The 24,654-nt window shown below is 46.0% G+C and overlaps 3 protein-coding genes and 1 non-coding gene across 4 annotated transcripts; 1 reads left to right on the plus strand and 3 right to left on the minus strand.

Moving 5' to 3' along the window:
- The first annotated feature begins 6,375 nt into the window (after nucleotides 1–6,375).
- LOC101785276 (auxin response factor 5) lies at nucleotides 6,376–14,323 on the plus strand. Its single transcript, XM_004951863.4, has 15 exons — nucleotides 6,376–6,849; nucleotides 7,020–7,138; nucleotides 8,573–8,671; nucleotides 8,757–8,813; nucleotides 8,898–9,053; nucleotides 9,159–9,243; nucleotides 9,507–9,597; nucleotides 9,684–9,848; nucleotides 9,956–10,078; nucleotides 10,225–10,300; nucleotides 10,396–10,525; nucleotides 10,640–12,474; nucleotides 13,088–13,278; nucleotides 13,571–13,783; nucleotides 13,880–14,323. Exons 1-14 carry the CDS (start codon nucleotides 6,774–6,776, stop codon nucleotides 13,767–13,769), a joined length of 3,402 nt encoding a protein of 1,133 aa, XP_004951920.1. The 5' UTR covers nucleotides 6,376–6,773; the 3' UTR covers nucleotides 13,770–13,783; nucleotides 13,880–14,323.
- A 243-nt stretch (nucleotides 14,324–14,566) lies between these two features.
- Nucleotides 14,567–15,655, minus strand: LOC101785679 (AIG2-like protein D). The gene is made up of 4 exons (XM_004951864.4): nucleotides 15,310–15,655; nucleotides 15,147–15,239; nucleotides 14,957–15,040; nucleotides 14,567–14,865 (listed from the first exon to the last, which is right to left on the minus strand). Exons 1-4 carry the CDS (start codon nucleotides 15,520–15,522, stop codon nucleotides 14,791–14,793), a joined length of 465 nt encoding a protein of 154 aa, XP_004951921.1. The 5' UTR covers nucleotides 15,523–15,655; the 3' UTR covers nucleotides 14,567–14,790.
- A 1,248-nt stretch (nucleotides 15,656–16,903) lies between these two features.
- Nucleotides 16,904–18,449, minus strand: LOC101786078 (molybdopterin synthase catalytic subunit). The gene has a single exon (XM_004951865.4). It carries the CDS (start codon nucleotides 18,092–18,094, stop codon nucleotides 17,486–17,488), a length of 609 nt encoding a protein of 202 aa, XP_004951922.1. The 5' UTR covers nucleotides 18,095–18,449; the 3' UTR covers nucleotides 16,904–17,485.
- TRNAH-GUG lies at nucleotides 16,961–17,032 on the minus strand. The gene has a single exon. It is a non-coding gene; the product is annotated as a tRNA-His (tRNA).
- Nucleotides 18,450–24,654: the final 6,205 nt, after the last annotated feature.

Below are 24,654 nucleotides of genomic sequence, written 5' to 3' on the forward strand. Positions count from 1 at the left end.
TTAATAGATTCGTCTCGCCGTTTAGCCTCCACTTATGTAATATATTTTGTAAATAGTCTACGTTTAATACTCGTAATTAGTATCTAAATATTTGATGTGACGGGTGCTAAAAATAAGCAAGAGGAACCAAACCAGGTCTTAGTGTGTTTGCCACTCTACTATACTCTAGTTGTGCTTTGCAGTGGTTCGACTTGGCCGTTGACCTCACCAATCAATCATCGTATCCTTATCTACCTGTATTGTTTTGTCGCACCTTGCCGTCAAGAGGCATCGCCCGTACACGTAACATTAGCGGTGGTGTTTGGTTGGTTTAAATGTAACGTTATCTGTGAAGGTAACAAATCCCGTTATATATGTTTGGTTGCGGTGTTTTGTTATCAGTTGATACTGTAATTGAATCCCTTAGCTAAATAATATCTATACAAGCTTGTTACCCCCCTCCCCCACCGTAATCAGACACAACACATACCGTAATCCGATTATGTTACCAGAGTGCAACCAAACAAATAGGGTAATAAGTTAATCACCCATTCCGCCGCCAGATACACTTTATTCCCTTTAGGTGGTGTTTGGTTAGCTCAAATGTAATGTAATCTGATTACTGAAGGTAACAAATCATGTTATAGACGTTTGGTTGTGGTGGTTTGTAATCAATTGATATTGTAATCGAATCCCTTACATATCCAATACCTATACAAGCTTGTTACCCCTCCTCTCCCACTGTAATCAGATACAACACCCACACTATAATCTGATTATGTTACCAGAGTGCAACCAAGTAATCACCCATTCCGCCACCAAATACACTATAATCTGATTCCTTTACGTTTACGCTACCTTAAAATGAACCAAACACTATCTTATATTTACGTTACCTTATAACGAACCAAACACTGTCCCGTGAACTGGTCGCCGTAAAAAGTAAACATCAATGGAACTACTAAGCTAAGCCATGTTGGTTGTTGACAACATTTTAGCTTGCTGAACAACATTTCATGGAGGAAATGTACAATAGTACTGTTTATTAAAAGAAGGAAAAAATCCAAATTACTCACTTCAAGTATAACCAAAGTTTAGATAACCTCTAAATATTTATTGGTTCAGTTTACCTCTAAACTATATCATTTGGTTCAATTTATCCCTTAACATAATTTGTTTTTTTTCTTCATGCACAAGTGGAATCTTAAATTCAAATTTTGCAAGATGGTAGTTGACATCATAAGACATGTTATAAAAATATATCATAAATTTTTTATCATTATTTTTGACAGTAGGATATTTAATAATAAAATTTATCCTTGAGATACAAAGTTATATAAACATAATGATGAAAAATTCATAAAATATGTTTTAATATAGGTTATGATGTCCATTAAAGTCTCAAATTAAAATTGAACTTGTGATGGGAGAAAATATTTTTTATATAGGTTATGATGTCCATTAAAGTTTCAAATTAAAATTGAACTTGTGATGGGAGAAAAAAATGATAAAGTGTATTATGGGGTAAGTCGAACCAAATAGCATAGTTTACATATAATTTAGAGGTTATCTGGACTTTCTAAGAGGGTAATTTAGACTTTTTCCCTGAAAAATGTCGAGGGAGTTTGAGGGCACGGGAGGCTCGCAGCCCTGAGCTGTTTTGTTTTCCTCTTTGCAAAGGTAGGGGCAGCTTTCTTTCTCTTCCCCGAGCCGCGGCTGCCGAAGCAGCGCGCGCGGCCCCCGAGGCGCACGAGCAAGCCAAGCAGAAGCGAGCAGGCACGCCGGCGCGGACACCGAGGCTTCCCCCGCGCCTATAAACTACTACTCCGCCTGTCGTGACCGTACTGTACCTGGCGTCGTAGGACTACGATGGCAGGCGGTTCAGGCAAATGAATGCATGCGCCTGCTGCTGCCGTCTCGGCTCTCGAGACAGGAGGCTGTCATTCCATTCCCATTCCGTTCCCGCGCGCGGCGAGGAGCCGAGGACGACGGCGATCGACGGGCCGGCGGCGAGGACGAGTGGACGACGACGGCAGCGGCACAGCGCTGCGCCGCCGCTGTCTCTGGGCTGGCTGCCGTCGCATGCTTCGGCTGCAGCGGCTGATCGGCGGCCTGACGACGTGCCGAGCAGGAGCAGGGCAGCAGGCCAGCATGGGGCTAGGCGAGTCGCCGGAAGCCGCCGCCATCGATTGGAGCAGAGGGGTAGGACTGAGGAGCTAGCTACTCCGTAGTAGGCAGAGCTAGGGACCTAGGGTATAGACAGAAAGCCGGCGCGCAGGGGGTGGTGTCCCCCGGCGAGGCGGCAGGGCGGCGGGGTGAAAATGCTGTCGGGCGCGGCCGCGGCTGCCACACGCGTCCCGTCAATCATTCCATGTTGCCCCTTCCCTGCTGCACCTGCACTGCACGTCTCAGCTCACTAGGCTCAAGTACAGCTCGTGCCCCCTCCCGAGCGGGCTGGACAGGGTGCGGGCTCAGCGGCCCGCCCGGCCCGGCTCATTTGGAGGCTTGCTGTCAGACTTTGGTCTTTGCTCGGTTCGCAAACACACGAGCTCACGCGCTACAAACATTACTTTTGCCATGTTGCCCTTAAAACAGACTATGATATATGTATGGCGATGATTATACACTTTAGTACTGTACACATATACCATCGGTATGGGTGCACGACATGCACGTACATTCTATCTCTAGAGAAAAAAAAGAGTGCATTCAAATGACCTTTATGGTTCCGGTAAAAAAAAAACAAAACGGACCCGCGTCATCTCCCCGCGAGGCGACTCGAGGGCGATTCTCAAGCCATCAGCGCCCACCGCCAATAGCGTCCTGACCGCCGCCGCCGCCCCCTCCTCTTCCCGTTTTCCTTCCCTTCCTTCATTTTTTCCCTCCTCGCTCCCTTCAATTTCTCTCCCTTAGTCTCTTCTTCTAGATCTAGATTGAGATCTCGTGGACGGTGGCGCTGGCGGCAGCGCGAGGATGGGCTGCCCGCGGCCATGGGCGACAGCAGCGGCGCTTGGGACCCTCGGGTGTCCGGTTCTCGTGGCCATGGGCGCCGGCGATGGCATTCATGGCCATGTGCGGTTGTTGCTTGCAGCCTTCAGCGCCGGTGGTGGCGTTTCGCTGCTTGCGCCATGGGTGTCAACGGCGGGTCACAGGGGCGCGGCCCTGGACGACGATGGCTCAAGGCCCTTCGCGCGACATCGGCGGTTCATGCCCGGTGGTGCTGCTTGCGGCCTTGGCTTGCGACGGCTTAAAGCCTGGCGCGGCTGTTGCTCGGCGCCAAGGCTCGTGGCCTTGGTGGCGGCGGCTCACAACCTAGTGCGGCAGGTGCTTGGCGCCGGGGCTCGCGGCCTTGGTGGCGGCGGCGCCTAGCGGTGATTGTTCCTTGCTGGCGCATGATGAGGGGATGCTCGAGTATGCGTGGTGCTATCGGTGGTAACGGGGACGCCCGCGTACATCACTAGCGCCTGACAACAGGGGCCAACGGCTTCCGTGGCACGGCAAGGACGAGATGCAACGGGGGTCATGCACCGGGACTAGACGTAGGGGTGAAAGCCAGCCCGTTCTACGGGCCGATGACGGCGACGCTTCCGGGCACTGTTACTTCCTTGGAAGCATCGATCGATCTACCCTTTTCCCCGTGCCCATCACTATGCCCTTCTCCTTGCATGATTGGCGCATTCTTCTTAGGTGAAAACCCTGATCATTTGGTCGAGCGACGGCGTTGTCAATAGTGTCGCATCTCTCCTTGGAGGCGTCGCTTTGGATGATTGCGCATTCTACTACTGTCGACTGTGAGGTATCTTCTATAGAAAAAAAACAAAAAAAGAAGAAAAGGAAAAAAGAAAAAAAAAGTGGTGGGGCAATGGTGCTGTTCTTTGGTGGCGTGCTAGTGTGGTGGTCTCGTTGCAGGTGGTTGCTGGTGGTGGTACGGGTGACGCCGGATGGTATTCTGTTGGAGTTGCAGCCGGTGATGCTGTGGAAGTGTTGAGGCTACTCGTGGTGGTGTTGAAGAGTTGCGGTGGAGTGATGATATTTGTATGGCTAGGTCAATGCCCCAATCCGACCAACTGGAGTTGTCTCTTTGAGTTGAGTTTGAGTTCGACGCACGGTGATGTCCCAATCCAACCAGTCGTTGTTTGTCAAATTTGAGTGGTGTGATGGTGTTGTTTTCAATTGTTTTTTACCCGGTCTAGACTTCTATCTTTTTTAATATACTCGGCAGCTCTCCTGCTTTCGTTTCAAAAAATAAATTTTATGATGTTACCGTGACCATCTCATCATCGAGCGGATGTATTTCCTAGATTCTCTAGGAGCACAAATAAACGCCATTTCGTAGTTTGGCACAAGTCAAGAATATCAGGCAGCATGTATACCAAAACATCTTTAAAACTTGCACCAAAATAAAATGTTGGTCATCTTGGATGGTACTCCATAGTACTAGCTCTCTTCCTACGTCTCTGCTACTGCATGCATGCATTCTGTTCTGTACAAGCTCGTTGGGACTCGATCGCTTGACACGTGTGCTCGCAGCCCTCTAGTGTTCCTGATGAGCACAGAGGTTGGGCACTGGTGATGCAGACTCCAGCACAGAGATGGGCGGTTGGCGAGGGCCGGCGGGCTGTCCCTGTATCGACAGGCTCAAGCAGCTGGACATGTCCTCTGCCATCGCCGCGCCTTAGCTTAAACACCCCAACTAATCACGCAATCATACGCCCGGCCTGCTCCTGCTAATCCGCATGCCAAGTCGATCACCAGCCTTTCTAATTCGTTCTACAGGTCACAAAGTACAAAAGGCTCGAAAAAAGGGTGAGTGGTGGGTGTGCATGATGATATGATGCGGATCGCACCTTCATTTTTTTTTCATCTGAATTTGCATGGCCTTTCTTGGAAGGAGGATCTCTTGGGAGCTCGCTGTTGGCAACATGTGCCCACCACAATGGCAAACCAGTATATTTTGCCGCGTTAAAACTATAGACATGCAAATATAGGGTCGGTTCGTTTCAGCTTATAAGCCGACTGAAAAGATGAAATGACTGATTTATTGTGAGAGAAAAACACTGTTTGGTGGCTAATAAGCTAACTGAATAAGCTGAAGCGAACAGGCCCATAGTAGATTAAAGTTAAACCATAGACATGCAAATAGTAGATCAAAGTCACGAGCAATTTTCCAGGGATCAAAAGCACTTCAAGACATTTCGAAAATAGGAAAGGATAGCTGCAAATCATCAGGCGAGTGGCGGCTGGGGTGATTTCCGGTGGTCAGTGACGGCCGATGATGGAGTCAAGGTCGGTAGTTACCGTTTGCTCATGCTGTCACGAATGCTCACTGAAAAAAAATAAAACACCGTTTGCATGACGCGTATTGCTGTTTTGTTCCTCCATGTGGATTTTTCCTCGTAGCTTAGCGTTCTCCTTTTATTTTGTACTTTAGCCAATCTGTTATCTTTATTCCCTCTTGTTAACATAAACAGCAGTTTTTTTTCTGTCCGTTTCGTTTCGTAAAAAAGAATGAAGAGGCAAAAATATCGTGTGTTCCTAAGAATTCACGTGGCATCCAGGCGCAAGTGATGAATGGCCCCACTTTCATATGCACGATAACTAACAAAAGAAAAAAAAACATGCTATGCCTGCCCAATGCTCTTTTGGTGCTAGTATTTCTTTATTGGTCTTTGGATGATGCACCATTACTTGGACCAAATTGTTAAAATGATTTTTTTGGAGATGGATGGGTCATGACAAGAGATGACATATAACAGGAAAAATAAATTGATGGAAAAATTGGTTTTGAATTGTTTTTACACATTAACTGTAAATTACGAGTTGATCATTTATACGCTTGTATTATCCAAACCCCTGTTCTTTTTTTTTTGAACGAACCCAAACACCTGCTCTTGAGCACATGGGGCTGTCAATATCTTTCCGCACTTGTAAACTCGCTGTCGTTGGCACAGTAACACGGTTTATTATTGGCCATGTCCAATGAAACTAAGTTTTCTACGTCCTCCTATTAAAAGTATATAAGTTTTTTTAAGGGATAGAAGTATATTTAAGTTAAACTAAGTTTGTTGTAAGTCAAACCTATTTGAATCGACCATCTACATTTAAATTCTATATAAATTGACAACACAAGATTAGTATTATTAGATTTGTTTATGAGAACTACTTTTATTTATGAGAACTATCTTATTTAAGATTATAGTAACTTTCTATAAATATCAATATTCAAACACAAAAGAAATTTGACTTGGAGAAGCCTACCATCCTACACGGATTTACTCGATGATCAGAGGAAAATGGAAAGAAAATGTTTTTAACTCGAGGAAAATATTTGTATTGGAGCATCTCATTTCAGAGATACAAAAGTCAGAGACGCAGCTGGGCCTGAGCTGATGAGAGCTGCAGGCTGAGGCAGGCTCTTCCACCCTTTCTCTCTCCTCTCGCAAGAAGACGAGGCAAAAGAGAGAAACAAGGAGCGTTTCGTTTTAACTCCCGAGGCAACGCACCAACCAGCCCAGGCAGCTCAGCCTCGGCTCCCTCTCCCTCTCTCCCTCTCTCTCTCTCTCTCTGGGGGACGGCCCTTGGTCTTCGTGTGCTGCTGCCCGCGTTGTCGGGGAGGCGCCGCCACGCCGCGCACCTAGCGCCGCCGCCCGAGCCAGTAAGTACCAGTAGGTTTCTGCCAAGAACGACCAGGCCCGCCGGCGGCGCCGCCATCTGGCTGGCAGCGACGCGGCGCGGCGCCTCTGCTTGCTCCATGCTTGACGAGCAGTGAAGCTCCCGCGTGGCCTCGCGAGACCATGAAGCAGTCCCCGGCGAGCTCTGGTGTCGCTCCCGCGGCCGCGGCCGCCTCCGCCGGCGGGGCGCCACCCGAAGGTACCTCTTTTACCTTCCTCTTGCCGCGCGCGTCGCCGGCGGCGACAGGCGGAGCGCCGGAGAAATTGGTAGTTCGACTTTGAGCGCGTGTTCTGCCGGAGTTCAGAAAGGTGCCTCCTTTTTCGGTGTTCTGTTGCTGACGCCGGCCGCGGCGGCGGTGGTTTGCGCAGGGGAGCGGAAGGCGCCGGCGATCAACGCGGACCTGTGGTACGCCTGCGCGGGCCCGCTCGTGTCGCTGCCGCCGGTGGGCAGCCTCGTCGTCTACTTCCCGCAGGGCCACAGCGAGCAGGTCAGAGCTTCTTCTCCTTGTAACGGGATGCTCTGTAGTTGTAATATGTGGTGATGCTTCGGGATATCCTATGGGATTCTCTGATCAAAATTTTCCAATTGCTTTATTGATTTCTTGTCCGTGTTCTCTGGTTCTCATGGTTTTTTATACCTACAATCTGTAATTTTTATTCCGGCGTTTTCAGGTGAAAGTTTCTGTTTTTCCGGGAGTTCTTTGGTTGCAATTGCTTCATGTTGAGGTTTATCGCTAAAATGTTTTGCTAGTGTTAGAGGGACATAAGGTCGCTATTGGTGCAGTAATAAGAAACCATTTTTTATTTAGTGTGGAACCTACTAATTGTTGCTAAGTTAACTGAATTAGTAGGTTTCCCATAATCTGCTTTGCAACCAGATTTTTGGTGAAAATTCTTCATCTGTATCCTTTTGGAACAAGAGGATTCCCATTGTTCTCTACACGTGTGAAGATTTCCGTAGTTGCTAATATCCTGCAGTGCAAGAACCTGCTATTAGGCTCATTGCCGAAGTGGTTGGAATTGGAACTATTGGGCGCCTGCTTGCTTCTTTCTTCTGTTGGTTTTTGGTGTGCTGTGTACTATTTCCTTGTAAGGAGTTTGGTGTACACGAAGCATCTTCTGGACATGTGGGTTGCTTGCATTTTTGGTCCCGGGATAGTAATTTCCGTTGCATCTGCTTAAGATTTGGCATTGGAATAACATGTTTCAACATTTTCTGTATATAGTGCTCTAGTTACAAAACAAAGTGAATCGATTCTAAATCCAAAAAACAAAGTGAATCGATTCTAAATCCAAAAACTAGTATGGGGAGGCCTATATTTTTAGAAAGATGGGAAAATAAATTCGTTTTCATGTTTCAAAAGAAAAGTATAGGAAATAAAACCTTTCTTATTTTTATGGCATTTGGTTGCGATGCACATGATGATAGAGATCAGGGTACTTACAAAGGGTTTATCTAAGAAAAAGTTTACTCATGCGGTGCTCCTTTTAATCCGCAGACTACTTTTCACTTCATTTTTTAGTCAAACTGCAGAAAGGGTTTGCAAAAGGGGAAGCATGTTTGAATGGGTGTACTTTCTTAATCATTTCATGAAATGATCCTTTATTGAAAACAATATACTGATGAGTCTTCACACTACAGTTCGATTAACAGCCTCAAAGATAAATATTTGCTCATGTGCTGTACTGATTGTAACGTGATAATGAACATACGGACAGAAAGTAGTGGTATATCAACCGAAAGAATTACTGAATATTGGTCCACCTACTTGCTGCTTGGTTCATCTGGCTGCTATTTTTTTATTGCTTGAGAAATTGAGATTAAGAAAAAGAACTTACCTTGAATTTGATTCAATATGAATACTCTTTGCTTTCTTCGGAAAAGAGTGTATATGTTTGAACTTAGTATCTTTCTGATTCAGGTTGCAGCTTCTATGCAAAAGGATATTGATGCGCATGTGCCAAGCTATCCAAATCTTCCCTCGAAGTTGATATGTCTTCTTCATAGTGTTACTTTGCATGTAATCTACACAGTTCCTTGCTTATTCTTTTTGACATATAGCTTGCAATCACCAAGTTCAAAAGCCATATCGCTTTCATTCTCAGGCCGATCCAGACACTGATGAGGTGTATGCGCAGATGACTCTTCAGCCAGTGAACACAGTGAGCATCTAGAATTTGTGGTTTCCCCCAAAAGTCCTTCATTTGTTCCAATGCCCTAAATCCATGGCTTTGACTTTGGTTTAGTATGGAAAAGAGGCCTTACAGCTATCTGAGCTTGCACTAAAACATGCAAGGCCACAGATGGAGTTCTTCTGTAAGACACTTACTGCAAGTGATACAAGTACACATGGAGGTTTCTCTGTGCCTCGCCGTGCTGCTGAGAAGATATTACCTCCACTGGTATGTAGGCATCGAATATCTAGCATTGCTGCAGCAAAATACTTGCTCTTTTATCAACTTCATAGTGCTGTTGTAATATTTTTACTATCCTGGTCTGTTCTATAGGACTTCAACATGCAGCCTCCGGCTCAAGAACTGCAGGCCAGAGACATACATGACACTGTGTGGACATTTCGCCATATATTTCGAGGTGGGGAAAATGTAGCACTTTTTGTGCTACAAAATGACAGTACAAGTAGGACCGTTCCAGTTTTTATGCTAGTATTTCCCCCTGAAACAAGGAGTTTCATGCAAGTTTGAAGACCTTGCATATGGTCCTTTATGTTCTGAGCGATCTGCAAAAAGACTGTTACTGTTGATAACATTAGATGCCCTCAGACTGTAAATGCAACGTTAACTACTGATCATTAGATGTCCTTTACTCTTAATCATTTTGTACTTGGATATAATCAGGCCAGCCCAAAAGACATTTACTAACTACTGGCTGGAGCCTTTTTGTGGGTGGCAAGAGACTATTTGCTGGTGATTCTGTCATTTTTGTTAGGTAAGTTTCGGGATTCTTTCCCTTTTGCAAAAGCTTGTCCTGTGGAGTGTAAATGTCATCTTACATTTTGCCTTATGATGATTTAGGGATGAAAGGCAGCAACTTCTACTTGGAATCAGGCGGGCTAGCCGACAACCCACTAATATATCTTCTTCAGTACTTTCAAGTGACAGTATGCACATAGGAGTGCTTGCTGCAGCGGCCCATGCTGCAGCCAACAATAGCCCATTTACCATATTTTACAACCCAAGGTGAATAAAGTTTCTACACTGTTATTTCCGACCATGATAGCTCTAAATAGCCTTTTTATGTAAGTGAGTAGCTACCAAACTGATTTATCTGAAATATGGACTTTCAGGGCTAGCCCTACTGAATTTGTCATCCCATTTGCCAAATACCAGAAGGCACTGTATAGTAACCAGATATCTTTAGGAATGCGATTTCGGATGATGTTCGAGACTGAGGAATTAGGGATGAGAAGGTACAGCAGCTCTTTTTATCTTAAATTAATAGCTCTACTTGGCAATACAAGCATTCAATTCATATTTCTTTGTTCAACACAAAGAATGATATCCATGTTTTTGTTGCCTATTGTATATTACTAATTAAATTATTTAATGTTTTCAGGTACATGGGTACAATAACTGGGATAAGTGATCTAGATCCTGTTCGATGGAAAAACTCCCAGTGGCGCAACTTACAGGTTGGATTGCTGAGCCACATCATTGATGGCAGTCTTGGTTTGTATTCTTCCTTTTATGTTTCTATCCGATTCACAGATTTAATGTTAATTGGTAGGTTGGCTGGGATGAGTCTGCAGCTGGTGAAAGGAGGAACAGAGTTTCAATGTGGGAGATTGAACCAATTGCTGCTCCTTTCTTCATATGCCCTCAGCCTTTCTTTGGTGTAAAGCGCCCTAGGCAATTAGGTAAAGAATCCTTAAGATTCATTTTCAGTATTAGATTGGCAATGCAAACAGCATATCACTATTGTAATCACTTTTCGTAGTTTACATGGTTCACTTTTATATTTAAATTAACAGATGACGAGTCATCAGAGATGGAAAACCTTTTCAAGAGGGCAATGCCTTGGCTTGGTGAGGAGATATGCATAAAGGACGCTCAGACCCAGAACACCACAATGCCTGGTCTGAGCTTGGTTCAATGGATGAACATGAACAGACAGCAGAACTCCACATTAGCTAATACAGGCATACAGTCCGAGTACCTGCGATCTCTAAGTAACCCTGCCATGCAAAACCTTGGCGCCACTGAGCTTGCAAGGCAGTTATATGTGCAGAACCATCTTCTGCAACAAAACAGTGCACAGCTTAATGCTTCCAAGCTCCCTCAGCAAATGCAACCTATCAATGAGCTGTCCAAGGGAGTGCTATCGTTTAATCAACTCGATGTTATTACCAATCAAGAACAGAAGCAAGAAGCTGGCAACCAGCAGAGGCAACAGCAGGCCAGTAACCAAGCAATTCCTTTAAGCCAGGCTCAAGCCAGTCTTGCCCAGGCCCAGGTAATTATCCAGAATCAGATGCAGCAGCAACAGCAGCAACATCTGTCTCCAACTAAGAACGAGCAAGGGACCAGTGACCAACAGCTGCTTCTTTCCCAGCAACAGCAGGACCAGAATTTGCAACTACAGCAACATCAGCAGCTTTTACTTCAGCAACTGCAGCGGCAGCAGCAACATAATCAACAGCTAAATAAATTGCCTGGTCAGCTCGTGAATCTGGCTGGTCAGCAGACTCAATTATCTGACCAGGAACTTCAGTTGCAGCTATTGCAGAAACTACAGCAGCAGGCACTCATATCACAGCCAGCGGTTACACTCTCAAGATTACCACTAATACAGGAACAGCAGAAGTTACTTTTGGACATGCAGCAGCTGTCGGGTTCTCGTTCACTTGCGCAGCAGCGGATCATGCCTCAGCAAGATAGCAAAGTTTCACTGCAAGCATCACCATCGCCACCACCAATGAAGCCGGAGCAACAGCAGAAGCTTTCACAGAAACAAGTGGCACTTGCAGATATGTCAGATGTTGCCTTTCCATCGATCACACCAACCAATGTCGTCTCAAAAGCTGGAAGCTCACTGATGATTCCGGGTGCTGCACAATCTGTGCTAACTGAAGAACTTCCTTCTTGCTCAACATCACCTTCTACAGCTAATGGAAATCATTTGGCACACCCAAACATTGGTAGGAATGATCATTGCAAGGTCAACACGGAAAAGGTGCCTCAGTCATCTGCCCTGATGTCAATTCCAACATCTGTTGAAGCTGTAACAGCAGCTCCAGTGATGGCCAAGGAATTGTTGAACCATAATGTGAAGGAGAATGTGATCACCTCAAAGTCACCCACCTGTGGGACTGGTCCTGACAATCTTTTGAACATTGTACCATCAACAGACAACCTGGAAACAGCTTCATCAGCAACTTCATTATGGCCTACCCAAACGGATGGACTTCTGCATCAAGGCTTCCCCACTTCTAACTTCAATCAGCAGCAAATGTTCAAAGATGCACTTCCAGATGTGGAAATTCAAGATGTGGATCCGACTAACAATGCCTTCTTTGGGATCAGTAATGATGGTCCATTGGGCTTTCCTATGGAAACAGAAGGCTTGTTGGTAAGTGCACTTAATCCTGTGAAGTGTCAGACTCATATGTCAACTGATGTTGAGAATAATTACCGAATACAAAAGGATGCTCAGCAAGAGATCTCAACCTCCATGGTTTCACAGTCATTCGGTCAGTCTGATATAGCCTTTAATTCTATCGATTCTGCAATCAACGATGGTGCCTTGTTAAACAGAAATTCTTGGCCCCCTGCACCTCCACCACAGAGAATGCGGACATTCACTAAGGTTTGCACTCCTTTACATTCTCGACCCAGCAAGAGTAACATGCAAGTAGTATATTTTTGTTGGTGTATTTACTAATTACTGAATAGTAAATTGCGGGGCTTTAATGGAAGAAGGGATTACACTTCTGATCACTGCTGCACGTCAAATAAAATGTGATATGTTGGAGTAGAAATGACAATATATGTGAAGTAGGTCCTCCCAAATGTTTCAAAAATTCACATGTAACAAAGTTTAAGGACAGCGCGGTGAAAATTTCATTATATTCCAAGTAGTATTAAAGCATACATAATATAAATGCGTTTATCTGTAAAGAAAAGAATGCAGTTGTTATGATTTTAGTTGTGCTAGTATATGATGTGGTGTTAATAATTGAGCAGTCTTCTAGCTGTGAAGCAGTTTCAAAGTTGTGATTGAACTGAGATATAATGCATGCTTGTATGTATGGTTGATGAGATGGCCACATATAGCTTTAAAAGCTTCTCAAGGACAGGGCTCTTGGGAATTGGGACCTCCTATGATCATGCATCCTCTGGAGCAATAAACTCTTGAGCATGTGCTTTGTTTGCTATAGCCATTCACTCTCTTGAATGTGACCCTAACATAAATCTTGTAGGTCTACAAACGTGGAGCTGTTGGCCGGTCCATTGACATTGGCCGGTACGCTGGATATGAAGAATTGAAGCATGCTTTGGCCCGCATGTTTGGTATTGAGGGCCAACTTGAGGACCGACAGAGAATAGGCTGGAAGCTAGTCTACAAGGATCATGAGGATGACATCCTACTTCTTGGTGATGACCCATGGGAGTAAGTTTACATTTCTACATTTGCTTAAGTCAAATGTTGTATTCACTATCAAAAATTTGTCAAGAGAATAAATATTGTAAAAGTGCCTAGGAATGTGGGTTACAATCAGTGGAGGCTACTAATATAGCAATAAAAAAAAGTACAAATGTGAACAGCAATGTGCCCGTGGCTTCTTTTTTATGGATAAGCATACGCTGGAGCTTTTAGGGTGTGTAAATGCACTGATTATGAATGACCAAAGAAGGATTTTATTGGTTATCATCGCAATAAAAATCTAATATGTATTATACAGGGAGTTTGTGAACTGTGTGAAGTGCATCAGGATCCTATCCCCTCAAGAAGTGCAGCAGATGAGCTTAGATGGTGACTTGGGGAACAATGTCCTCTCCAACCAGGCTTGCAGCAGCTCAGATGGTGGGAACGCCTGGAGGCCTCGCTGTGACCAGAACCCTGGTAACCCTTCCATCGGCTTCTATGACCAATTCGAATGACCTGATCATCACAAGTACGTGCACATTGTTCCCTTGCAGTATTTGTTTCCATTTCTGTGTTGGTTGCTGAATTGGCTTTCATAATTATGAATTCATTCATAAATGGGCAGATGAGAACTATGGCTGCAAAAAGTCATTAGTGTTCAGCCATCAACAAGATTATCGCCTGGAAGAGTTGTGCAGATTGCAGTAGACGTCTAGGCTTTTATATCTGGGAGGTCAAATGCTCCTCAGATTAGGTTATGTTTTGGATATATATAAATATAATATGTGTAGCTTTCTCGGTTGAAACAATGTAGGCAAGAGGATGAAACTTACCTAGAGCTGTCGCGCGCCAGAGACTTCAGACAGAGGGTTAGGCAAAATCTGAACTAAAGACGGAGGGTAGGCAGATCTGAAGATAAAGTATTTTTGTGAAGAGCATTTGTATTGAACTGCAGCTGGGTTGCTTGAAATCCATATAACATAATCAGCATCCTTTCGGAAAACGCTGAGGCAGATTTATGATGTTCTACTGATTAGTATGTCTAACATGAATGTTCCATTTGAGTATACTTACAGGACCTGCTTGCTATCTTAATTCTCTACTTTGGGAATGTCTGGCAGAAAAATCAACAAATAGGGCTTATTCGTCTCCACTTTTACGAGTATTTTGTTTGACAATAACCAGGTTTTAGGCTAAGTTTAATGAGAGAAGATAATTCAGTATGCCCCTTGTACTTGCAAACCAGTCCACCCAAATCCCAATCGGTTGGTGATCAATAGAACTGTACAAGTCACTGGTAGGCAGGCATCCAGGAAGAAGAAATCTTATCATCATAGCACATCAATAAACAGGTAGAAAAGAGCAAATGGCCCAGGTAAAATCTTTCTGATCCAAAAACACAGAAGAAATGTATAGTTGCACTCTGTCAAGTCTATGAGCACAGGAGGCTATACTATTAGTCTATTACTACGACACAGATTTCACGGGTGATCTTTGCAAGGACACTGTTTACAAACCAGAGGGCAGGAGATCCGTTTAAAGTTGTCCAACTTCGTCCATGAATTCCCTCGTCATCTCAAGATAATCCTTCAAATGCACCTTCCTCCATTCCTAATTAAAGACCACAAATTGAAACATGAATACCAATTAAGTAAGAACACACAGAAACACGAATATCATACGAGAGTATTCAGAGCCAGACCTCGTAATCCCATTCCCCGTAGAGGTCAGGATCGCCCTCGTTGCCCCAGATGTACGCGTAGGCGAGTGATCTCTCCAATGTATCCTGCAAAAACACCCAAATCATCCCTTTCCATAGGAGAAACCGTCAACCATCCAAGCTACTAAGGTTCACAGCAATCGATCAGATTGTGCGGTTCGAGGGTACTCACGGTCAGCGAGACCTCAACGGTTCTCTTCACGTACTCCTCGTCCTCGAACAGGTCGAACACATGGAGTTCCCTGTCGGTGAGCCCCTTGATAACCTGGAAGGAGCGCAGACAGATCGTGAGTTTGCGGGGCGGCGTGCAGTGCAGGTGTGAGAGAGAGACGGACCTTTCCGTTGACGGCGTGGGCGCGGGCGGGGAGGATGGCCGGGTAGACGCGGCCCCTGAGGCTGAACCTGCGGTGGCCGGGGAGGTGCGCGGGGGAGGATGGCGGGGCGCGGCCCAGGAGGACCCGCACCACCTCCTCCGCCATCAGCGTGCCGTACACGAAGACGCTGTGCGGCCCGGCGGCCGCGGGTGCGGGAGGAGGCGGCGCCGCCATGAGGGGGAGTCGCCGAGCTGGGGGTATCAGCAGCAGCAGGGGCAGAGGACGGCTGGAGGACGACGACGACGACAGGTGGAGCCGTGGAGGTGGAATGGAACGGAAGACGCCGCCTGCCAGGTGGCCGACTGGCCGGGCCGATGGCATTTCGTTGTTGGGCCGAACCGCCAGTTCCCCTAAAGAAAAACAGGGATGATCCAAAGATGCTCCTCTAATCTCTCGATCATAGAGATTCCAAAGAATTTCATTTCAGATAGAGAAAGCGGAAACCTACGAAACACTAGGACACGGGAGAGAAGGGGGAGGAAGGGAACGACAAGAAACTCACTGGAGAGAAGGCCGCCGACGGAGGGGACAGCCGCCGGCAGTGAGGGCACTACGTCGCCATCGCCGACACCTCGAATCGTGCTGCCACAGCACCCCTACGTCGCCGCCACCGCCGCGTCGCGTCCTCCCCTTCGTAGCCTCTCGCGAGGGGATCAGTTCCACGCCCTTGGCTCATGGGTCGAATCTAGGCGGGGGAGGAGTGGTTTTCGTCGGAATACGGCCGGGATCAAACCCTCGCGTGGGTTAAACAAACACATGTTTTATTGTAGGTTGGGATTGGATCCACGTCGAGTTGACTCATGAGGGTTGGACCCCGACCGCGGCCGATCCCGGCCCAACCGAACAAAGCCTTAGGCACTGTTTGAATACGCTTCTCCTAGCTACGCTTAGATTATAATCTAACGAATATTTTCTCGCTTCTCGCTTTTCACTTCTCGTAGTTTAAATCTCTGAAGCGGCTTACCACATAAGCGAGAATCGGTGGAAATAAGAAAAACGTTTGGTCATATTATCGCTTATTTCCAACAAGCCGCTTATAAGCGGAAATAAACGGGTCATTAGTGGGATGAACCAATTCCCAAGTATTAACTTGACCATGTACTTTCATCCCATCAATATCTTCAATTCGAGAATTAAACTAAACAAAAATGCGAATGAGAAGAACAAGTTATTCTGAAATTCGAAGTTTGATCCAAAAATATTTACCAAATAATATTTGGTATGTGTACGTGCATGCAACAATCAATTAACGTTAGATATGTTTAATAACAGGGGCATGAAAAGGTCTGTCCTAAAACTTCTATGATAATTTATTGTTTTTGGACAGAAGGAGTATGGATCACACGTTCCTCCAAACGTGAACGCTCTAACAATGCAATGAGCAATTGAGAAACGGTGCTTATGGACTTATCTTGTAGCTAGGTTACTATACGTGACACTAGTTAATCGAGACATATATACTCGTAAGGATGCTAGTAATTTGCTAATCGAGTTGAACCCATCTGTCGCGAGCAGGTAAAACCAGATGCGTGGTTGTTACCACCTACCACAACAGAAAACAAAAACAAAAAAGTAAAATGGAAGTAAAACTGCAGGGAATAAAAAGGGAAACTGTGGCTGCTGGGATTCGAGCCCAGGTCTCCACGGCCACAACGTGGAATTCTCACCACTAAACTACAGCCACTGTGTTGTTTTAGAGGTTCACATAGCTTGATTTAACGAAGCGTGGAACCTTCAGTCTTTCCACCAAAGCATTGCTAGCTTGTTTAGCTTCTTCCTCAAGTGAGGTAGGAGTGATCCAGGTCAGTTTCGTGCACTTTTGAGCGACCCATGATGTCGAAGTCCAGTCCTAGTCCCAAATCAACCGGACGAGACAGATCAATCGCCTACCACCGCCCGTTTCAGATTCAGTTAGAACAGGTCCTGTTCAGCAAAGGTGTGCTGTGCTGGTTTGATTGTCTTCCCACAAACACATCTTCAGTATCAATTTATTTTTCCCCATGGGGTCTCCATCATCTCAATACAAGCAGATTCCTTTTGCTTTGTGTTCTTCATGGATCTGCCTTTCATCTTCAAAGCAGTACAGTATTTCTCAGCAAAAATTGAAAAGAAAAAAAAAGCGATCCGGCCGCTGCCATCAGGCCTCCTGGACCCTGACCTTGCTCCCGCAGCAACCGCCCGTCTTCGCCGCCGGCACCGGAGCCGGAGCCGCGGCGCCGGAGTGGCGGTCCAAGAACTCGCGGTTCTCCTTCCAGACCTCGCCGTCGTCGTACACCTCCTTCTTCCAGATGGGCACGGACGCCTTGAGCTCGTCGATGACGTAGCGGCACGCCTCCATGGCGTCGGCGCGGTGCGTGGCCGACGCCGCCACGAACACGCTCGCCTCGCCGGCCGGGACGGGGCCCAGGCGGTGCGCCACGGCCAGCCGCCGCAGCGCGTGCCGCGACCGGGCCTCCCGCAGGATGCCCGCCAGGCGGCGCCGCGCCATGGCCGCGTACGCCTCGTACCGGAGCTCCACCACGTGCCGCCCCGCGAAGTGGTCCCGCGTCGTTCCCTCGAACGTCGCGATGGCGCCGGCCGACAGGTCCCGGACGTGGTCCACGTACCGTGCGATGTCCAGCCGGCCGGACCCTTCCTCCACGATCTCGATCAGGTCCTCTTCCGCCGCCGCCTCCTCCTCCTCCGCCTCCTTCACGGCCGCCGCTGCGGTTGCCTCCTCAGCAGGTGGGAGATCGCCGCCGGCCATGGGAAAGCTGGGATTTTTTTGATTCTTTGACTTGGCAGAGCACGGATTGAAGCCGTCGCGGGGGAGGGGAGAGCAGATAAGGTCCTGTGCTGTGAGGTCAATGGGAGTTGGGAGCCAGGGGAGGAAGAAGCCGCCCCAAATGACGAGTCTGCCCTCCTGATTACGTATGCAATGAGGTAGGCAGGGCACCAAACGCAATGCTGCCGCCGATTTCGACCACGTTTTTTTTTATCAAATTGAATCCTGGTGATATTAGCCGGCAATAGGCCCAGCCCATTCATCGCCACATTAGAACTTAATTAAATCAAAGCCTAGGATGGTGGTTACCCATCAACAACCCAGTAGGTCATAGGCCTAGCCCAGCTACAGCCCACGTATGGTCCTGTCTTTGAGTTATTTGCTTCTGCATAATATTTTTCACGAAAATTATTTCAGCATTTTAGCGTGCTGATTTTATATGCCCGTGAGTTGCAACGGGAGAAAAAAGATCCTAGCACTTTTCTAAATTAATAAATATGTAAAAAATCAGATGATAACTTATAATTTATGATCCACATTAACAATTGCTAAAATATACCTTAAGTGGTTGAGCAACAAAGTTACTCAAAGGTGAATCTAAGCATCACTAAGCATATGATGGTTACTAATTATTTGAATAGGTGGCAAAGATGTTCTACAAACAAGGTTGGATTATGCATAAGAGTAAGGTTTCAATCAACTTCAAGACTTAATGCATAAATAAGGAAATAACAAATAATTTGGACACATGAATAGTAATTTCTGAAATTAGATAGGTGTAGATGCATCGGGACTTGCCTTGGTTCAAAAAAAAGTTAGTTCCTTCGAGAGATCCTTCAACACTAGGAACAACCTCAATAACCTCCTCAAATTCCTAAGGTTCTTTAGAGAATTCCAAGAAATCCACCTCAAGAAGCTTCAGGTTCGACGATATGATGCATGCCAAAGTTAGAATATGCAAAACTTTTTGAAACATGGACTATACAACCTATCTTCATGATAAAGTTGCAAGCCAACACTAATCTACCCATAAAAGATTAACCCACAAATTAATTTCTTTAACTAACCTAACTTAAGTTTTTTTCTTTTATTTAGAAAAACATTATAAATAATTTCTAATCTTAAAACTTAATTCCTATGGATTAATAAACATTTGTGAATAATAAAACATTATTCAAAATTTTATACATTTTATAAATATTAAGTATTTATTTAAATACCTTAAATAAAGGCACTAAATAAATACTTAATTTTTTATTACTTGATCCTAGGGTTTAAGAAATTTTAATGCATAAAGGAAAATAAAATACACCTAATAAAGTTGATTTCACTAATTTGGGACATTTCTACAATTTATAATGAATTAAATATGAAAACAGAATTTAAATCTAATTTCTAAAACTCTAAATCAACTTTCTTCCTAAAAACCCCCTCTGGAAACCTTTCTCACTCACCCCCGCACTAACCCTTCTCACCGACACGCGGGCCCGAACCTGAGCATAGTGCCTCCGGCCCAAACCGTGGGTACACCGGCGGGTAGAGGTGGAAACACGTCGCCGGCGACAGTGAATACACCGCTAGACTTGCCTTGACCACGGGCACCTACTGGGGGTGTTGTTGGGGTAGGTTGGCTAGCGGTGGCGGCGAATAGTGAAGGACAGCGGCGTAGCGGGCGGCGCTAGGGTTCCCGATGGCGTGCGGCTTCAATGGCGGTGACTCAACGACCACGAACTAACTCAGAAGGTTCGCCCCAACCTAGAACGCTTGGTGCTTGCCTAAACCAGAGCTCCCCGTAGCTGGAGCAAAGAGCTCGTCTATGGCGGCCATGGCGGTGGTGCGCGTGCGGTGGTGCAAGAACTCCGGCCAACCCGGCCGTGCTCCCGACCAACAAGCAGTACCTAAACCCCCTACAGCTCACGCGTGATAGACCCAGACACTAAGACGTCGACCAAAACCCCAACAACATAGTGCTTCGTGGCGGTGGCCTTACCAAAAATAAAGGACGCCCGGACTTGAGGAAGACGGCGACGGGAGGGCACTGTGGTAGAAGAGGCTAGATGGTGATTGGTGGGATGGGTTCAGGACGTCAAGGCAATGGTTTTGGTGGAGGGAAACGGCCAGCGATGGTGTAACGGCGGCGGAACTTGCTGGCGACCGAGGTGCGGTAAAAAGCTGAGCAGCGCGGTGAAAGGATAGACTCGGCCGGCAGGAGCAATAATTTATACAAATTTTCACTGCCTCCTCGACGGCCACCTCCTGCCTACTTGCCTGCTTCACCCCGCACACATGCGTTGGCGCATGGAACGGTGAGACCGCCTCTAGCCATCGGCGGCAAGTAGTTGCGTGGCAGCGGCTCCGCTCTGATTCTCCCCCTTTTGCTCCATTTCCGCCCAAGGTTCAAATCAAATTTGTGCCAAAATTTCAATTCAAACTCCATAATCCCCTTTAAGCAAACTTGTAGAGGATTCTCTGGACTTCATTCAATAGATTGGCAGTTTGGGCAAATGATCGCTCTATCCCTTGAATCGAAGCCCCGAAATCCAGCCCTTGCACTGCTTGTCAGTGTTCAATCGAACACTATTCAGTTTCATCACAAAAGTTTCAAACAGTCACTGTGTTCCATCTTTGAGCTCAGATTTAAATTTTCAAACCAACTTTTCCTTGTCCAAGAGGCACTGTTAATTGTTAACCACATATTATAGATCCCATTTTGCATGTTATTGTCCAACATCTGCATATAGGAATCTCCAAAATTTTTAGCCAAAGTTGGCCATTTACCATAGTTGAATATGCAACTGTCATTCAATTTGTTAGTTAACTCAAGGACAGTTCAACTTGCAAACTTTGAGCCTCATTTAAAATTTGAATACTTTGAATTCTCTAGCCAACAACTCCTCCAAAATACACACTTATGGTCCAAGTCCACTTGTGGTCCAAAACATCACACGACTTAAATGAAAATCCTTCAGAAATTAATTTCAAAGTTGGCTACTTGCCACTGTTTTAGACTTGAAAAATTTTCAGATAATGAATAGTGATCCAAGTCAACCATTTTGACTCTGCATTTGAGATGCCTATGACTTGAATTTGACCTCAAATTTGATTCCTTTGACTTCTAAACACCTTCAGCTCTTGATTCCACATTTTTGTCAAATTTTTCCAAATTTGAATCTTAAATTTGAATTTTTAGTCAAATTTGACTCAAATTTGAACTTGGCCCGTAATAGTTTTTCTTAATCTAAATTTCATCATTAACATCTTAATGACCTTCTTAGGCTTTTAACAACGCTGGTTGTTACACGGTACTCCGAACTTAACACCGACTTCCTAAAAGTGGCACCAAAGTATTATGCTACCACTTCTTTTGTAGACCCTTACCCACACTACTTTGAGAAGACCTTCGCACTAACACCAATGAGGAGACCAACTCTGTACAGGGAAACTCAAACCTTTATTCACTACTCAATTTGATACAAGACTCACTTGCACACTCTTTATGTGGCTATCCTACCATGACAACACTACACTACATGGCTATCTTGCAATCTCCTATTTGGGACCTCTTATGCCATGGTATGCCTAGGAGGGAGGGGAACACCTCTATTTATATGTGCTCATGATTATTGTGGTGTTACCCGGTGGCAACTTCCACACTCTTCTATACAAAATATCCTAACTCTAGAACTCTCCTCATTCTTAGCGAATTCTTATATTTCTACCATACTAAAATATCTAATTCTAGAATATTTTACACTTCACCATGAAACATGGCAACTATGGTTCATGCATTCTCTTCAATTTTCTAGAACCTTCCTACTTTTTCCATGATCTTATCCTTATACATGACAAAGTTAGTTTTTTAAGATTTCCACCATTTTTTAGAATATTCTAAGTATGCATTGCATATTTCAACATTTTATGATAAACATGTAACATGCATGGACCGGGAAGATAAAGTTGAATGGAAAACGATAGATTATTGCGGCAGGCAGAACGTACACGTCAGACGATAGATTATTGCGGCAGGTAGAACGTACACATCAGAATTATTGCATGCATGATGATAGCATTTACGTGCTGCTGGCTAGTTCCATTTGCTTCTTGACGAGAAGATCATGAAGGTGCACGGTATAGAGTCTACTGGCTAGGTGCTGATGACAAATGACTGTGTGCCGCGCCTTTCACTTTCAGCAGCAGTAGCGCGTGTACCGACAACGTGGCATCCTCTGGTCATCAGGCCTGCTATCTCTCTTCTCTTTCTATTTTTATAGAGAAAATGGAGAACTAGTTGTATACTCCAAAGAGTGTTGGTGCCAATAATGCCATTGCGCGCGCGCGTATATTATGCTACCTTATTTAGTTATTACTAGCTCGATGGCCAAATCACACACACACATAAATGGACAACCTGTTATATTCGACCTATTCGCTTCAGCTTATTCAGTCGGCTTATCAGCCACCAAACAGTGTTTTCCTCTCACAACAAATCAGCCGTTTCAACTTTTCAGCCGGCTTATAAGCTGAAGCGAACAGACCCATTATTAATTAGTGCCATATCTTCATGACCAGGAGGACACTTACCTGTATCTTAATTTGTACAATGCTCTCCTCCAAAACAAATTTTTTTGACATTTAATTTTGGTTACCCTAAAAACACACGTGGCAATGCAAGAGAACACATGTGAAAAATGTCTCTTGGTCATTAAGCTACTAGATCAACTTTTTAAGCCAGCTCTGCTTTGTGATGCTTTAGCTTAGAGGTTCAGTATTTTTCAACTTAGGGCCTGTTTGGATCCAAGGACTAAATTTTAGTCTTGCACTTTGAGCTCAAAATTTAACTCTTAGGATCCAAACAAGAGGGTTAAAAGTGACAAATAGCTAAACTTTGGGCTAAAAATTTTAGCCTCCAAAGAGGCCCTAAAAGGGGCTAAAAGTGCTCCCGGATGCCACTTTCCTCTCCTTACCCCCTTCTCTCTCCTCCCCGCACTCTCCCTCCCTCCCCGCATGCTCCGCCCGGCCCCGCCTCCTTCACCCGCCGCCGCCGCCTCGCCGGCCCCGCCATCTCCGCTCGGCCCCACGGCGCCACCGCCGCCGGCCACCTCCTCCTCCGCCGCCGCCGGTCACCTCCTTCTCCGCCGCCTTCTCCGTCCCCACCACCACCTCCTCCTCCGCCGCCTTGACCCTGCCGCCGGCGGCCTCGATGCCACCGGCCGCCAGATCTGGGGGCTGCGGCCGCCGCCAGATCTCCGCCCTCTCCGTCGGTGGGAACCTCCGGCCTCCGCCCGCACCCGCAAGGCTGCTGCCGCCCCGCTCGCCCGATCTCCTCCATCTCCGGCACCAGGGACTTCTTCGGCAGCTGCTCAGGGACACCGCGGGGAGGCTAGTTGGCCGGCGACGCCGGCTCGGATCCGGACGGCGCGGAGCCTGCGCCGGAGGGTCGAAGGGCCGCCGCCGCCCCTTGCGTTCGGAGGGCAACGCCAGCCCCGGCGGCTCCGGCTGGCGGAGGAGGCGGTGCAGCGCCGCCACAATGGACTCGACGGAGTCCGCCGGCGTGGCGTGCGCCTCGGTGAGCGCATAGTGGTCAACGCACGGCCGTGGTGAGCAGCACCGTGCGGCCGCGGCACAACGCTATGGCCTCCTGTGGGATCTCTAGCTATAGCTGCCTTTGCATTTGGGACTGCCTCCAATTGGCCAAGAAGAACTGTGGAATTTGTCATGTGTTTAATCCCTATTTGTGTCTGCAATTCGTTGATTTGTTCTGTACATTTCATTACTTTTAATCAGTTGAATGAGGGGCAAATCATATACTGCTGTTAAATGAGGGGCAAATCAGTCATTGTTTGATGGAAGTTTAAAGTTTAGCTCATGGATCCGAACAGCCCAGCAGAACTAAACTTTAGAGGCTAAAGTTTAGGAGCTAAAGTTTAGTCCATGGACTAGTGATCCAAACACCACCTTAAGCTTCCATAAAACCTCACAAGCAATAATGGCCGTGTTACACACACCTGCATTAATTTTTTTTCTTTTTAAAGAAACAATCGCAAAGTGGCAACGTGGCTTCTTCCTGGATTTGAACCCATCACGATCAGAGATAACATGCCATTTTCAGCCTTGGAATAACCCCCAACAACTACTAGAATGCATGTCCAATAAATATCACAGGATGGTGTAGGCATGGCCAATAAAAATGTGTGGGCGTACGTCCCAATCTAATCCAGTCAGACCAGCATGGTCAAACAATGCATGCATGAGGTCAATCAGTCTGATGTGTTGCACCTGAGAGTAACAGGACAACCCCCCCTGATGGTTTGAATGCTGCGTGGGGTCAATTAGCACTAAGTAGGGTACTTTTGAAAGGACCGCTGTGTAGACCTGCCTGCAACAGTTTAAGGATCATGGGTATTTTATGCCAGACTTCTCATATTTTCGAATAAAGGCACTCGAGGAGGGAGAAAGCAATGTGACTAGGACTAATGAGAGGCTTTGTCAGCTGAATCAACATGACATGGTATGGAACATATCTAATCATCCTTTTATCTTTA

Source organism: Setaria italica, chromosome I, assembly GCF_000263155.2.
Source record: "Setaria italica strain Yugu1 chromosome I, Setaria_italica_v2.0, whole genome shotgun sequence".
NCBI lineage: Eukaryota > Viridiplantae > Streptophyta > Magnoliopsida > Poales > Poaceae > Setaria > Setaria italica.

Coding starts and splice junctions, on each gene's coding strand:
- LOC101786078 (XM_004951865.4), bottom strand. CDS start 18,094: ATGGCCGGCGGCGATCTCCCACCTGCTGAGGAGGCAACCGCAGCGGCG.
- LOC101785276 (XM_004951863.4), top strand. CDS start 6,774: ATGAAGCAGTCCCCGGCGAGCTCTGGTGTCGCTCCCGCGGCCGCGGCC. Junction 10,079..10,224: donor GAGGAATTAGGGATGAGAAG/GTACAGCAGCTC, acceptor TAATGTTTTCAG/GTACATGGGTACAATAACTG. Junction 12,475..13,087: donor GAATGCGGACATTCACTAAG/GTTTGCACTCCT, acceptor TAAATCTTGTAG/GTCTACAAACGTGGAGCTGT.
- LOC101785679 (XM_004951864.4), bottom strand. CDS start 15,522: ATGGCGGCGCCGCCTCCTCCCGCACCCGCGGCCGCCGGGCCGCACAGC. Junction 15,041..15,146: donor CCGTTGAGGTCTCGCTGACC/GTGAGTACCCTC, acceptor GTGTTTTTGCAG/GATACATTGGAGAGATCACT. Junction 14,866..14,956: donor ACGGGGAATGGGATTACGAG/GTCTGGCTCTGA, acceptor GTCTTTAATTAG/GAATGGAGGAAGGTGCATTT.